This window comes from Urocampus carinirostris, chromosome 4, assembly GCF_059441175.1.
Source record: "Urocampus carinirostris isolate Australia breed hairy pipefish chromosome 4, RoL_Ucar_1.0, whole genome shotgun sequence".
Classification (NCBI taxonomy): Eukaryota; Metazoa; Chordata; class Actinopteri; order Syngnathiformes; family Syngnathidae; genus Urocampus; species Urocampus carinirostris.
In genome coordinates this window covers 23,765,667-23,780,037 of record NC_142352.1, presented here as the reverse complement: position 1 = coordinate 23,780,037, position 14,371 = coordinate 23,765,667, and the positions used below count along the sequence as shown (strand labels likewise).

Here is a 14,371-nt window from a genome sequence, read left to right as displayed (position 1 = left end):
GCCATGAGTCTAGCCAATCCATTTAGTCCAGAAGCCCCCCAAGGTGTGACAACTGCACTATTTTTAACTGCTGACTAACGAGCAGACTTAATCTAAGTGTCATCCCGCCTTCAGAGATGAGCCGGACCTCGGTATTGATGGGCAGCAACATGTGATAATACTAATACTAGATCCTATATCAATGGGGAAAAACTATTTTGTGAATTATATTTTCACATGTAGTGCAGGTGTAAACCTTCCAGGGAAACTGCCGCAGTTGTAAATCATCTTGGCACCGTGATGGTCTTTGTCTGGAGCCAAGGGCCCCATATCTAGGTACTGACGTCTCAACTGTAAAAAATTAGGTGGTAGCGAATCGCCCATCGCAAAGGCGGAGGGAAAATAAACAAATCTATGTACGAGGTCCCCCTCTCCTATGACTAGAACAGCTTTCTTCCATCTTCCCTACAATGCTAAAATTCGCCCTATGCTGTTTCAGTTGGATGCGAAGATTGTAATTCATGCGTTTGTTACCTCCCGTCTCGATTACTGTAATGCACTACTCTCCGGTGTCCCGAAGTCCAAAATAAAGAACCTTCAGCGGGTACAAAATGCTGCAGCGAGGCTTTTAACCAAGATAAGAAAGTTTAATCACATTACCCCGATTTTAGCTAAACTTTATTGGCTCCCTGTTAGCTGAAGATATGATTTTAAGGTTCTGTTAGTAGTATACCAAATCATGCATGGACTTGCTCCCTAAATATCTTTCAGATTTAATTTCCCCCATGTTCTGGTACGGAGCCTTCACTCTGAAAATGCTGGTCTACTAGTGATCCCAAGAGCCAAGAATAGATCTGCAGGTTCGAGAGTGTTCTCCATTCGGGCCCCAGTGCTGTGGAATGCTTTTCCCCCTGAGATTCGATCTGCAACCTCAGTGGAAATGTTTAAATCTAAGCTTAAAACACACTTATCTTCTATAGCATATGAATAACCTATATTTTAAGTTTACAATATCTATGTATTATTTGTTATTACAACATCCATTGCAGCCTGGTCATCCTGGAAGGGGGATTACCCCATGTGCGGTCCCTTCTCAAGGTTTCTTCATTTTCCTTATGTTGAGGTTTTTGAGTTTTTCCTTGCCCTCATGTAGGTTTTAGATCAGGGGTGGTTTGCTATAATCTGTGGTCTGTGCAGCCCTTTGAGACTCTTTGTGATTGAGGGTTATACAAATAAACATGACTTGACTCCTTCATATATCTGAAACTTGTTGATTCCAAATGCATTTTCTAAAACCTAATAAAGTAAATCTCAAAACTATATATTGGGAATTTTGTGGCCTCTTCAGCACCTGTCATTCTGTCAGTGATCTATCTGAATATTTGTGTGCCGCCTCACCGTGCACACCCACAATACAGAACATTCCGAAATGTTAGGATCACATTCCTCCAGTATTCCAAAGCCATGCATGGCAGGTTAATGGGTTGGTCCAACTTGATAGATAGATAGATAGATAGATAGATAGATAGATAGAAAGATAGATAGATAGATAGATAGATAGATAGATAGATAGATAGATAGATAGATAGATAGATAGATAGATAGATAGATAGATAGATAGATAGATAGATAGATAGATAGATAGATAGATAGATAGATAGATAGATAGATAGATAGATAGATAGATAGATAGATAGATAGATAGATAGATAGATAGATAGATAGATAGATACTTTATTCATCCCCTAAGGGAAATTCACATTTCCAGCAGCATCCCTGAGCTGAGAACAATACAATAATAAAGCCAAAAGAATACAATATACAAATACCCAGTGTGACGTGCAAATGCCCACTTTAGCATGTTATATAGAGTAACTAAATAGTGCTACACAGAATACATAATGCAGTAAGATTCGGTAATATCCAATGTAGGTGGTGTGGTTTAATGTGGGCCTTTACTCTGCCGGGTGGAGTTAAAGAGCCTCATGGCATGAGGAAGAAAAGATCTCTTCAGTCTGTCCGTAGTACAAGACAGTGACAGCAGTCTGTCACTGAAACTGCTCTTCTGTCCTGAGATAATGCTGTGAAGCGGATGCGATGGATTGTCCATGATTGACCTCAGCTTTTTCAGTGCCTGTCTCTCAGCTACTGTTGTTAGGCTGTCCAGCTCTTTGCCCACAACAGAGCTCGCTTTCCTAGCCAGTTTATTGAGACGAGAGGCATCCTTCTTCTTGACGCTGCCTCCCCAACACGCTGCCGCATAGAAGAGGGCGCTTACCACTACTGTCTCAGTCGGCTTTGCCCTTTCCTACATAGATTTCATACATACATTGTCCCAAAATGTGAATGAGTGGGTGAGTTTTCAGTCTCTGTATGCCTTGCAAATGGCTGGCAACCAGTTCACGGTGTTCCCAGCCCACCACCCGAAGACAGCTGGTATGGGCTCCAGCACCCTCTGCAACCCTTAAGAGGATACACAGGCAGAAAATGGATGGATTGATGGATTAACGTTTTACGATATGCATTGCATCACTTGTGGCTTTCATATTTTTGTTTAAAAACAGACATTGTGGTGATGACATTATGTCCTTTGCTTTTGTGACAAACTAAAGGCTCAAGGGCTCTCTGTTCGGTAAAGGAAAACAAAATAAAATAAATAATGAGATGGGTAAAAAATTATTTTTTTCTTCGAAAAATAAATATCTTAAATTTACATAAATACATAAATAATTTGAATAAAACAGTTCTATTGAAAACAAATAAACGGGTTCAACCAGGAATACATAAATAAATACATACAGATCTAAATACTGTACACAAATGTTAAATGAAGACGTACACGCCGAACGACTGTCTGGACTTAATTTTTTTACATCGTCTACAATTATGTACTTGCAAATCTTTTTCAATTCGTGTCAACAAAACGCATATTTTTTTGGGTTTGAACAAATTTATTGACACTAATATTAAAATAAAACAATCATGACAATCACAACAGCAATCAAGCACATTCATAATATTATGTTCCAATATGATGTTATTACCAGCAAACACATAGTGAGGATTTGAACAACCCTTCTCGAAAATCCTATTAGCAATCAAACATATTCACAATTTCATTATATGACATCTTTGTTAGTGTCAATAGATCACCAACATACAAAAGGCATATTTATACATATTTAATAAATAAACCAGGAACGTTCTACATTTTGCTTGCTATTGCCCATATTGTAATGAGGATGAACGACAAAGTGATGATGGCGTTACATAACCTGTCATACCAATTACGTCATCATTATCATATCAATAATTACATTTACATTTGACAGTTAAAATTGTCATTCGTCGTCATTTAAATTTTTCCAAAGAAAAAAAACTCGATATAATTCTTGTATTTCAGTAATTAATTTTACTGTACAGTACTGTAATTAGTTGTTGATTTATCCAACTCAGAATGCATAATGTGAACTACAGTGCACCCTAACTATACGCGAAGGGGAAACCCCCACTGAGTGGTATAGAAACGAACTTCAGCCAATTGGCTTTCCGGTGAAAACATGCCTAACCAATAGGAGAGCATCCATTTTGTGACGTCCACATGCTTGGCCAGAGCGTCATGTAAATAATACAGCTCCAATACACTGCAACGTACAACTGCATGCGTTTGGAAATGAATATGTATATCAATGTTTTTTATTTTGTAGACACCGACATCCTGTTGTTGAAGTGCTGGCTGTCAGCTTGACAATTTGAGTATTTTGATCTCGAAAACACTGCATCGTGTAGCTGTTAGCATATTAGCTGGCCGTTTTAGGTAAGCAAAGGTGAGCAAGGCGGCGTTCGGGCGTGATATTAGACATTTTTGGCAGCCGGTTGGAATAATGGCCGTTTTGACGTGACACGTCAACCACAATCGTCACAATAAGTGAAAGGTAAGAGAGACCGTTTAGTTAACGATTTTTAGGGCGATAGTCAACTGCTGTAGGTGAACGCTGACAGGGCTAACACAGCCACGGGGGCCTGATTGTAATGCCGGGCAATGAACATGCTGTCGTTTTCTAGGATGTTTGGTTATTTAACGAAGCTTTTCTGGGATGTCTTTTATTTGTCGTTTTTAAGTATACGGTACTGACATTCGTCGCCACTCTAGGCAGATATGGCGTCTTCTAGTGGTGGATCGTTCGAGAACGAAAATACTTTATGAACCGGCTCTCTGAAGTGAATTGCGAGCTCGCTACCAATCAGGAGCCGTCACCCTTCTAAACCTCTTCTCTTGTTTTCCCTATATGTAACTGTCTTTCTTTCTCTTTTTTTCCTCGCTCTCATTATCTCTTATCCTCTTTTTTCTTTTCTTTTCATAAATCTAATTTCTTTCATTTTTTCCTACTTTGTTTCTCTTTTATAACTCGTATTTCTCTATACGTACACTACATTTTTCTCACTCTCTTCTTTTCACTCTTTTTTTCTCCATACCATATTTCTTTGTCTGTTTTTTTCTCTCTTACCCTATTTTTCTTTTTGTCTCAGTCTTTCTCTTTTGTTCTTTTTTGTTCTTTGTCTATTTTTTCTTCTCTCCTCTCTATTTCTTTGTTTCTCTTTTTCCCTCTTTGTCCTTTTCAATTTCTCTCACTTTCTCTTTCTCTATATCACCCTCTTTCTCTATATGGACCCTCATTCTCTCTCATTCTTTATATTTCTTTTTATTCATTTCTTTCTCTTTGCCTGTTTCTTTCTCTTCCTCTTTTCATCCATCTCCTCTTTCTCTTTTTCACCCTTTCTCTATCACTCTCCATTTCTTTCTCTTTTTCTCTGTCTTATCTTTTATTCTCTCACTTATTCTCTTTTCACCCTCTATTTCTCTCACTTTATTCCCTCCATTTCTTTCTTTCTCAGTTACTCTTTTTTTTATAATTTTCTTTATATCTTTTATTGCTCTGTCTATCTCTTTCTATCTCACACTCTTTCTCCCCGTATATTCCTCCTTCGCTCCCCTTCTCTCTCTCTTTTCTCTGTTTCTCTCATCCTTCCTCTCTCTCCCCTAGTATAAACAACATGACAGTTTGAATTGGGTAAAAGTTGACTATAGAGTAAAACAAATGAAGGCTTTTATGATCTAGTAGCATTATAATGTTTGAATTCATTTGATGCATAATGTTTCATTTTTATTGGTGATATTTTGATAAAAATAAATCCAAACCCCCCCAAAAAAAATGTTTTTAACCGTTGTGAATTGAAAGACCTGGCTCTTTTTAGAAAGCCAAAGGAGCCAGTTTTCTAAAAGAAGCCGGAATTCCCATCACTAGCTTCTTCACTTCATTATGTCTGTTGGGATATTTATGCGTCTGAGTCCGTGCCCTGTTTGTTTATCTTTAAATGTAAATAATAAAACAGCAGTAACGATTAATATTCAATCTGGATTCTACATTATTGTTTTCCTGCTCAACTGCAGAGGGGGCCTGGCCTTGCAAGTACTGTACGCCACTGCGCAGTTAGCGTCCGCGTTACCTGATCTGAACTGACGTTCCGTGCGTGGGGGGTCGCCATATTGGGAGGGACAACGTTCCCACTATCGACATTGAATTTCAACCATAATTAGATCATTTCTAACGTGTTTTTCAAATATAAAACATGGACGAATACAAATGAAAGATTTATGTGTTTGATTTGAGATTGTATAATACATTAGAATTGTCTTTATTGTCATTGATAACAACATGGTGAACATTGTTTCCAAAGAGATAAGACGTGGCACTCCATGTAATAGAATATTTAAAAGAAGAACGTATAAGGAGATAAAATAATTTCAAGATAGACACATTTATACAAAAGACTGGCTTAAGTGGTAAGTGCATCAGAACAACAGTGCAATGGAAAATAGTGCATGCCATTGGGAGCAACATATTTTCAAAATAAGAGTCGATACACAATGTATTGAGACAGGGGTGTCAAACTAATTTTAACCCGGGGGCCACACGATAGAACAAACTTTCTGTCGGGGGCCGGACTAGTAGATTAAAGAGAAAGAAAAGAGATATAGAAATAAGAGAAAGAGGGAGGGAAAAGGAGAGAGGGCAGGACAAAGAAAGAAAGAGAGAGAGGGAGAAACAGAAGATAAAAAGTCGTGAGAGGGTGAAAAGAAAGGGAGAGGAAGAAAGAAATCCAAAGAGAAATAGAAAGACAGAAGGAGAGAGAAGGGAAAAGAAAGCGTGAAGTGTATGAAGAGAGAAAGAGAAGAGAGAAAAGGAAAAAAGGAAGTTAGAGCAAAAGAGGTTAAAAGACAGAGAGAAAGAGACAAAGAGCAACAAAGGAAGAGAAAAAGAGAAACACAGAGAGTGAAAGAGACAGAGTGCGAGAGAAGGGGTAGAAAAGAAAGAAAGAGAGAGAGAGAGAGAGAGAGAGAGAGAGAGAGAGAGAGAGAGAGAGAGAGAGAGAGAGAGAGAGAGAGAGAGAGAGAGAGAGAGAGAGAAATAAATACATGTGCAGTGTCTTTTTGAGAGGCACCTGGCTTTGGCAACATCAAGTTGACATATTTCAACCTGCATCTTGTTTTTCTCTTGCGCTTCTCTGAGTGTATTCTCACGGGCCAGATTCAATCCCTTAGCGGGCCTGATTTGGCCCGCAGGCAGCCTGTTTGACATCGGTGTATTAACAGAATGTTGAGGTGCAACAACTAATTAATTTATTTATCATCTAGTTATGAAATCATTAACCAACAGTTTTTTAATAGATAATTATTTATAGAGATACCTTTCGTATTATAAACTCTCCAAAATATCAACATTTTAGCCTAATTGTTATTTTTTGCAGTGTTAGAAGGCCAATTTTCTTTGCATTAAATCGAATGTGCAGACGTCCAGGATTCGAATCCAGATACCGCGGCCTCCACGTGTGGAATTTGCATGTTCTCCCCGTGCTTGCGTGAATTTCCCACAGGCACTCCGGTTTCCTCCTACATTCCCAAAACATGCATGTCAGGTTAATTGGCCGGTCCAAATTGTCCCGAAGATGGCTGTGATGGGCTCCAGCACCTCCCACAAAACTAGTGAGGATAAGCTGCGCAGAAAATGGACTGATAAATCAAAACATTTTCTGCTTCTGTCTACTTGCATATCAATGACGTTGCGGTCTGAGTTGTACACATAGCAAAAACACTTGACGAACCCTCATTATGACTGTGCAAACCTTTTTTAACTTTAAGTTTCTCTAAAAGCCATAATGTCCACAAAAAGCTGTGGATCGACAATAGCATCGAAAGGGAGAAAAATATGCTTTCTATCGCCAACAAAGTTAAACCTCTCAACCTGCTAAACCTGCTCCGGAACAGCACTTAACTTGATAATGGGAAAATATATGGCTTCTGTATAAGGGCAAACAGAACACACTCTTAACAAGCTCCAAAGAATATAGATACTGTAGATACAGTATGTGTTTCCTTCCTTGTAAGGCTTATGTAATGTTTTTTTCCAGCTACAGACAAGTTTATTTATTTATTCATTTATTTGGTCCAAAATGCCTCTTTCAAAATCTTGGTTTGCCGTCTGGAAAATAAAATTAGTTTTTCATAATGTCCACAGGATGGTGACCACGTATCTTGTGAAGTAAAGTGGATCTTGTCCTTAATACAATTGTGCAATAAAGTGGCACTTTAAAAAAAATATATACATTGACAGTACAGAATTATTTGTTCAACAAAAAAAGTTCATTACTTTGATTTTTCAACAGATATTTGAGCTTGTAAATTTGGTTTGTTCTTTGCTTTCAATGTATGATACGGTATTAAGAGTATTTAAAGCCTCATTGTGTAATATTTGACCATGAGTTGGCACTGTTGTCTAATGCAAACAAAAACTAGTGCCTCAGCAAGACGGCAGACAAACATGACGGCACTTTAGGAATGGATTTCACTATGTAAACAATTTTTTAATAACAATTAACATTGGTACGATTGTTTATGTATTTTTGCCTGGTATTCGAATTATTTAAAAAAAAAATTTTTTACTAAATGAAAGTTTTTTTTGTATCATCAAGAGCCCCTTAATAATATGCACTATCCCTTCAATAAATAAAAAGAATAAAGCTTTTTACTTTGCGGGTTTCGACTAACACGGAACCTTTCTGGAACGCAAACCCCGCGGATAACGAACGATTACTCTACCTCATTGTGTGTTCTGTGTTTCAGACTCCACCAGCTGTGATGTTGCCCTTGTTGCTTAGCATGCAGCCATGAGCTCAGTCCTGTGGAGCCAGGACAAGCCCACCGGGGGCTTCAGGGAGGACTGGCGCTTCTACATGGTGGTGAAGGAGTGCACGGTAGAGAAGCCCCCCCAGAAGACCTTGTGGATCCAGCGCGGCAGCCTGGCCCAAGCGTGCCAGGAGCGCAACAGCCTGGGCCGCACTCTTCCGCCATGCAAGGGCAAGAAAAGCCTGCGTATTCTCGACCAGACCAACGTGGTGTGGAGCTTGGACGAGCGTGACATCCTGGAGATCGATGAGAAGCTGGCCGAGTTGCTCTTTCCCATCACCATCTGTGAGGAGCGTTATGCCCTGCTGTGCAACAAGTCTCGGTTGGAGCGCATACGCGACATCGACTGTGGCTCCAAGGTCCGCGTCCAACTGCTTTCTGGAGACGAGCCAGTGCCCGGTGTGGTGCGCTTCAAGGGCTCGCTGATGCCAGACCGACATCTCTCCGGAATCCTGTTTGGCGTGGAGTTATTGGTAAGAACCACTTTACGGTAGTACATTTACTTACGAGCTTAATTCGTTCCGGGATCATGCTCTGAGCTCGAATTGCTCATTTAAGGAGCGTATTTTCCTGGTAGGGCAGCACGGCAGCGCAGTAGTTAGCGCGTGTGCAGCACAGTTCTGGGGTCATGAGATCGAACCTCCTGTGTGGAGTTTGCATGTTCATCCCGTGCTTGCGTGGGTTTCCTCCGGGCACTCCGGTTTCCTCCCATATTCCCAAAAATGCATGTTAGGTTAATTGACCGGTCTAAATTGTCCATAGGTGTGAATGAGCGAATGAGTTGTCTGTCTCCCTGTGCCCTGCGACTGGCTGGCAACCAGTTCAGGGTGTCCCCTGCCCACTGCCCGAAGATGGCTGGGATGGGCTCCAGCACCCCTGCGTCCCCACTGAGGATAAGCTGGGCAGATAATGCATGGACGGATGGATTTTCCTGGTAAATAATAAAGAAATAAAATGAAATGATCTGCATTTATATAGCGCTTTTCAAGTCAATGACTTCCCAAAGCGCTTTACATTGTGCTTCACATTTCCCAATAGCAGCCGTGATCTGTGCAGCCATGTAAGGCGCGAACCTGCTTATTGGGGGTATTGGGGTTTCAGTGTCTTACCCAAGGACACTTCGGCATGTAACACGGACAAGCTGGGATTTGAACTAGGATCCCTTTATCCTAAAACGATCGCTCTACCTCCTGAGCTACTGCCGCCCCAAAAAAGATCTAATCGGTCCATTTCCATCCTCCCAAAAGCAACCGAGTGAACAGCTATAATGCACATGATCCTGATCACTAAAACACACTCTAACATGAAAAATACAGTTACAAGATAATCTTAATGAAATGAAATTCCAGTTTATTATAAGTGCCGTTGCAAATTTGTGCGCATGCTGCGGAGGAAAGAGGTGGTTGCAAGAATGAGTCATGGGCAAAGAATACCCTTTTAATTTATACGTTTTCCACATGTAGTATTCATTTTTGATCGTTTCACATTGTGTATACTGAATAACAATGATCTACGGGGAAAATAAGAAAAAAAGACTGATCTCATCATGCCCGTTTAGGCTCTAATCTGGATCGTCTCTGTCACTTGTAGCAAACAACATTATCCTAATATTTTTCCAGTATTCTACAGCAGGTCTTGCTGTGAGTATATAGTCATCGTACGCTGTTTGTAAGGTTAATTCTCGCTTAATAAGGAGAATTTGAAATCATTAGGAAGGGGAGCAAAAGGCAGAGACATGTAAACTCTTACTGTAGATCAGGGGTTTCTAACTCGTGGCCTGGGGCCAATTGCAGCCCCAGGATAATAGTTTGAGGCCCCAGCCTTAGTATGAAAGTTAAAGGTACAGTGCGTATTATTTTCCTGCTAGATGTCGCTGTATTATGTCATGCCATCGAAAATGTTTGCTAAAAGCACAACGGAAGAAGACAAATACAGAGGCTCAATGTACCCAAAACACACATTATTTTTGAAAAGATGAGAAGTAAGAAAATAAAGAACTAAATAAAAAAAGAAAAATGGAAAAAAGAGAAATAAAATAAAAACAAACAAGACAAAAAGTAAAACTCAAGAAAAAAGGTTAAGAAAAATAAACAAAATGAAAAGAAAAAAAAATCTGTTTTTCCGATTCTCACTATTTTTAATTCCTTTATTTTCATTCTTTCTTTTTTCTTCATTTTTCTCATATTTACCTTTTTGCCTTCTTTTCCCCCTACTTTTTCCCTTTTTTTCTTTCTTTGAGAAAGGCTGGGTAAAATTTGGAGGGAAAAAGGGTGCTTTTTGCTCACTTTCAGTCTCCGTAGTTGGTAGTCTTCCTTGGAATCATTTCTAGTTGCCATACACATTACTCCAGCATCTAGTGGTCAGATATAAAACATTGTCCCAATAAGAACAGTGGAGAACACCAGAAGAAGATAACGCCGTGGGTTGGAAACGAAATTCTCCAACATTGCGACACGAGGTGAGAAATAAAGAAGAAAAGAAACAGCCTTGGAGGAGCAGCCAAGTATAAAGCAGCCAACAAGTAAATTATGAAAAGCTTGACAGAAGCAAGGGAGAAATGGATCGAAGACCATTGCTCGGAGTTAGAAGAGTGCCTCCACAGAACAATTCAAAGAAACCCTACCAAATTGTTAAATACCTCTCACAAACAAAACTGGCAAAAGTCAGCAGCATTCAGGATGAGGCAGAGAATAAGCTAACTGAAGAAAAAGAGATCACGAATAGATGGACAGAATACTGCTCAAAACTCCGACACAGGGAGATCATGAGGTCCTTAAGAATTCTGGCCCAGGGGAAAATGATGACTTCCCTATCCTTAGGGAAGAGGAAGAGGCAGCAATTACCTCACTGAAGAACGGAAAGTCTCCTGTCAGAACTCATACAGAATGGTGTTGAGCAAACAACAGACATTTTGACAAGGATGTGCAGTAAGATCTGGCAAACAGGACAGTGGCCATCTACATTGACAAATTTGCTAGTAATATGCTACCAGGGAAAGGAAACCTTCAATTATGCTCCAACTACAGAACCATCAGTCTCATCAGCCATGCAAGTAACGTGAATTCAAAGGCCCTACTGACCAGAACAGAGTTTTGATCTGGGCGGCAGTAGCTCAGGAGGTAATACGCTCGTCTTTGGTTCGATTCCTGGTTCTTCCGTGTTATATGCCGAGGTGTCCTTGGGCAAGACACTGAATCCCTAATGCTGTCCAGAGTTGCGTCCTCATTGGTGCCCCAAAGGCCCTTGCGGTCAAGGGATCCGTGAACCGTGGAATGTTTTTATCAGTGCTGTTTTTGTGGAAAACCCCATTTGGCCCAACCTCACCAGGATCTTGGCTTTAGCTGCCTCCAACTCAATAGTCAGTTTGAGAATCCTGCTGTACATTTAAAACTATAACTTTAAATTAAAGTACAGATTACATTTGGTAGTTTGCATGCTCAAACTGGACGAGCTGGTGCTGGCGGTAAGCAGTCACGAGTGATGAGCGGTGTCAAGCACTCTCTCGTGGTAGTCTCTAGGACTGCTCCTGAACTTGATTTTCTTTTGTATAGTGAGCAAGAGTTTTGTTAAAAAAACATTGTATACTGCAAATCTCGTGTTAGGAGTGCTCGTACAAAGATTTTTTGTAGTGTTCGGATCCATCGGCCACTGTTTTGTGATTTTTGTGGTAAAGTAAATACTGTAATCTGCTCATATTGAGAAAAACATTTTAATACCAGTCCTAAAAAACGATTCACAATTTTTTTTATACTTATTGTACATAGTATCTAGCTGTGGGGCGGGAACGTATTGCTCGGGAGACAGATATATGGCTCTTTTCATGAGTACATCTGACTCAGAGCAGGCCATAGTAATCTTCTCTGGTACCTTTCAATTTTAATGTATGTGAAGCAGAAGCAAGACGAAAAGCCACCTGTTTATTCCAAAATGTATAGGGCAAAGTTTCAACTACAGTTTACACTCTTGGTGTTACACCAACTTAACATGTTTCAGCTGTATGGCTCTAAGAAATGGAAGCTCATTGAACAATGTAAGTTCACTGTTGGGATATGTTATGATGAAAACCCACAGAACAAACCGCAAACACCTGAAAATGCGAGCCAAGCATCCAGAGCAATTTGATTGGTTCAGCGGTAGAGGTGGGTGGATCTCTGCACACCTAGCACAGCCCCCTAAATACTTCAGTATCCTTCTTGTTTGCAGAAGTTTTGACAAAGGTACTCTGCTTGCACCATGTTTTGAAACCTTTATTTATGACAAAAATTCAGGCCAAAATAAGCCTCAATGATCTTAAGTAACTGTGTGAGAGAGACAAATTATAAGTTGTATGTTTATTGATCTGGGACACGGGCGCTTGCATTATTATAATTACATAGATTTTATCCAATCATCAAATGTCACATAGTGAATTAAAATGTGCTGAAGATTTAGCTTTTGTCTGGAGAGGGCGTTTTGTGGAATCTTGTCTTAAATGTTTGGTGTGGTTCAAAAAAAGAAATCTAAATATTATGCTCTCACAACTCTGGTGTATAATGAGCATTCCTTATTTTCCTAATTACTGCACATTACTGAGAAAACCATGAACTGAATTGAATATTCAGGAATTAAACATGCCTGGAGAAAAATAACTTGGATTTAATATACAAAGTACAAAGGTGTGGCGTTAATGTTATTTTTGCATTCGGCACTCTTTCAAGTAAGTTCAAACCTGTCAATGACAAGTGGAGGAGAATGTAAAAAAGGATTAAAGGGATTAGTTGGGTTACAACTTATCATTTAAATGTACATAATGTTTGCTACCTTTTAGCATGAAGCCACTACTACTCCAACATGTTTTAACTTTGTGCCCGGGTTCCCCTGTTTACAATAATAAATGGAAGTTTTTTACTGTTCAATGGTTGTATCTTTCACCAATTCAAGCACTTGGCTGTATTTAGCTAAGTCATCCCAGAATGTAAGAGATAAAGTATTTAAACATTATTTTTAATAAGGGTAGATTTTTTTTTATACAGGCCTTTTCACACTGGACCGTGTACCAGCTTGTACCAAAGCACTCACCATTCGCTCTAGTTTTTCAAAATAAACAAGACGTTTGCAATTCTTTCAAGAGTTTCCTAAGAAATCGGTGAATACATTGTAGTTTTCTAGTCAAGCGAAAATTGTATGCAGCAGGTTACAATGTATACATGATGAACCTTATCTCGTTGTCATCACCACAATAAACGGAACACGTTTTATCTGTGTATCCCACAAAGCTCTGGTGTTTTTGACTGACAGAACTGAAAACATTTCTATGACACAAACACAACTCGCTGTGAAATAGAATTACTTTTACTGTGCCACATGTCCGCTGAGGCGGCACACGAGCTGGCACACAAAGGTTTGCTTATATCAGCACAATGTTGTTTCTATTCTGCCACGCTCAGCTGAGTAGGTCGACAGAAACGCTCAAGCTCTCGGTCCCCAGCTTAGCATAAATAAACAGCTCGGGTTCATGTTCTTGGGTTCAAACTTACCTTGTGCCAAATACTGAGGGACGCACTGAAGTTGAACACACACACACGGTTCACATTTTCTCAGGTTGACAAACCTCAACATCAAAATGAAAGTTACTTTTCACCCATCATTTTACTTAGCAGTGAGGGATGGGATTCTAAACCAGTCTTTCCCAACACATTTTGTGAGACCCTGGTGGGTGGAGAGTCTAAAAGGGTCCGGTGGACATAACAAATCAAGCAGCTAGATCTATGATGAATGTGTGGCATTGTGAACTATGTAATCATAGACAAACTAGTTATGTAAGGCAGTGAAATTTACATTTCATACTTACATGGGTGGTTTGGTAAATTACAGTGTTAAATATCAGTACATCTACCTTTGTGATTGCTGCTATGACAGGATGCCGTCTCCTTTTTGATGGTTTACAGGATGTTATAATATACCTGTCAACCTCAGCCAATTGCTCCCTTTAATGATTTTCAATTTATTAATAAACCTTTAAAATACAACCTGGCACCTATTTACTCACAGCAAGATGGACTATGTAAAACAAAAAATGAGTTATTTTGATTTTTTCCACATTAAAAAAATTGTTATACGGCGTACACAATAATCAAAAACTTTTAAATCATGGGAAAAACGTACTAG

The 14,371-nt window shown here is 39.6% G+C and overlaps 2 protein-coding genes across 3 annotated transcripts in view; both read left to right on the top strand.

The window, feature by feature from the left end:
• nod2 (nucleotide-binding oligomerization domain containing 2) overlaps positions 1-1,301 on the top strand; it is a 12,331-nt gene extending 11,030 nt beyond the window's left edge. The window contains exon 10 of the mRNA XM_088333921.1: positions 1-1,301. This exon is cut by the window's left edge and continues 749 nt beyond it. The gene's annotated coding sequence lies outside the window, so the exon portion shown is untranslated.
• Positions 1,302-3,579: 2,278 nt separating this feature from the next.
• cyld (cylindromatosis (turban tumor syndrome)) overlaps positions 3,580-14,371 on the top strand; it is a 33,940-nt gene continuing 23,148 nt past the window's right edge. For both annotated transcript variants that reach the window (XM_088333920.1, XM_088333919.1), the window contains exons 1-2: positions 3,580-3,914; positions 8,162-8,697. In XM_088333920.1, coding sequence (XP_088190046.1) covers positions 8,206-8,697 — 492 coding nt within the window. In that variant the 5' untranslated portion in view covers positions 3,580-3,914; positions 8,162-8,205. The remainder of the gene's footprint in view (positions 3,915-8,161; positions 8,698-14,371) is intronic.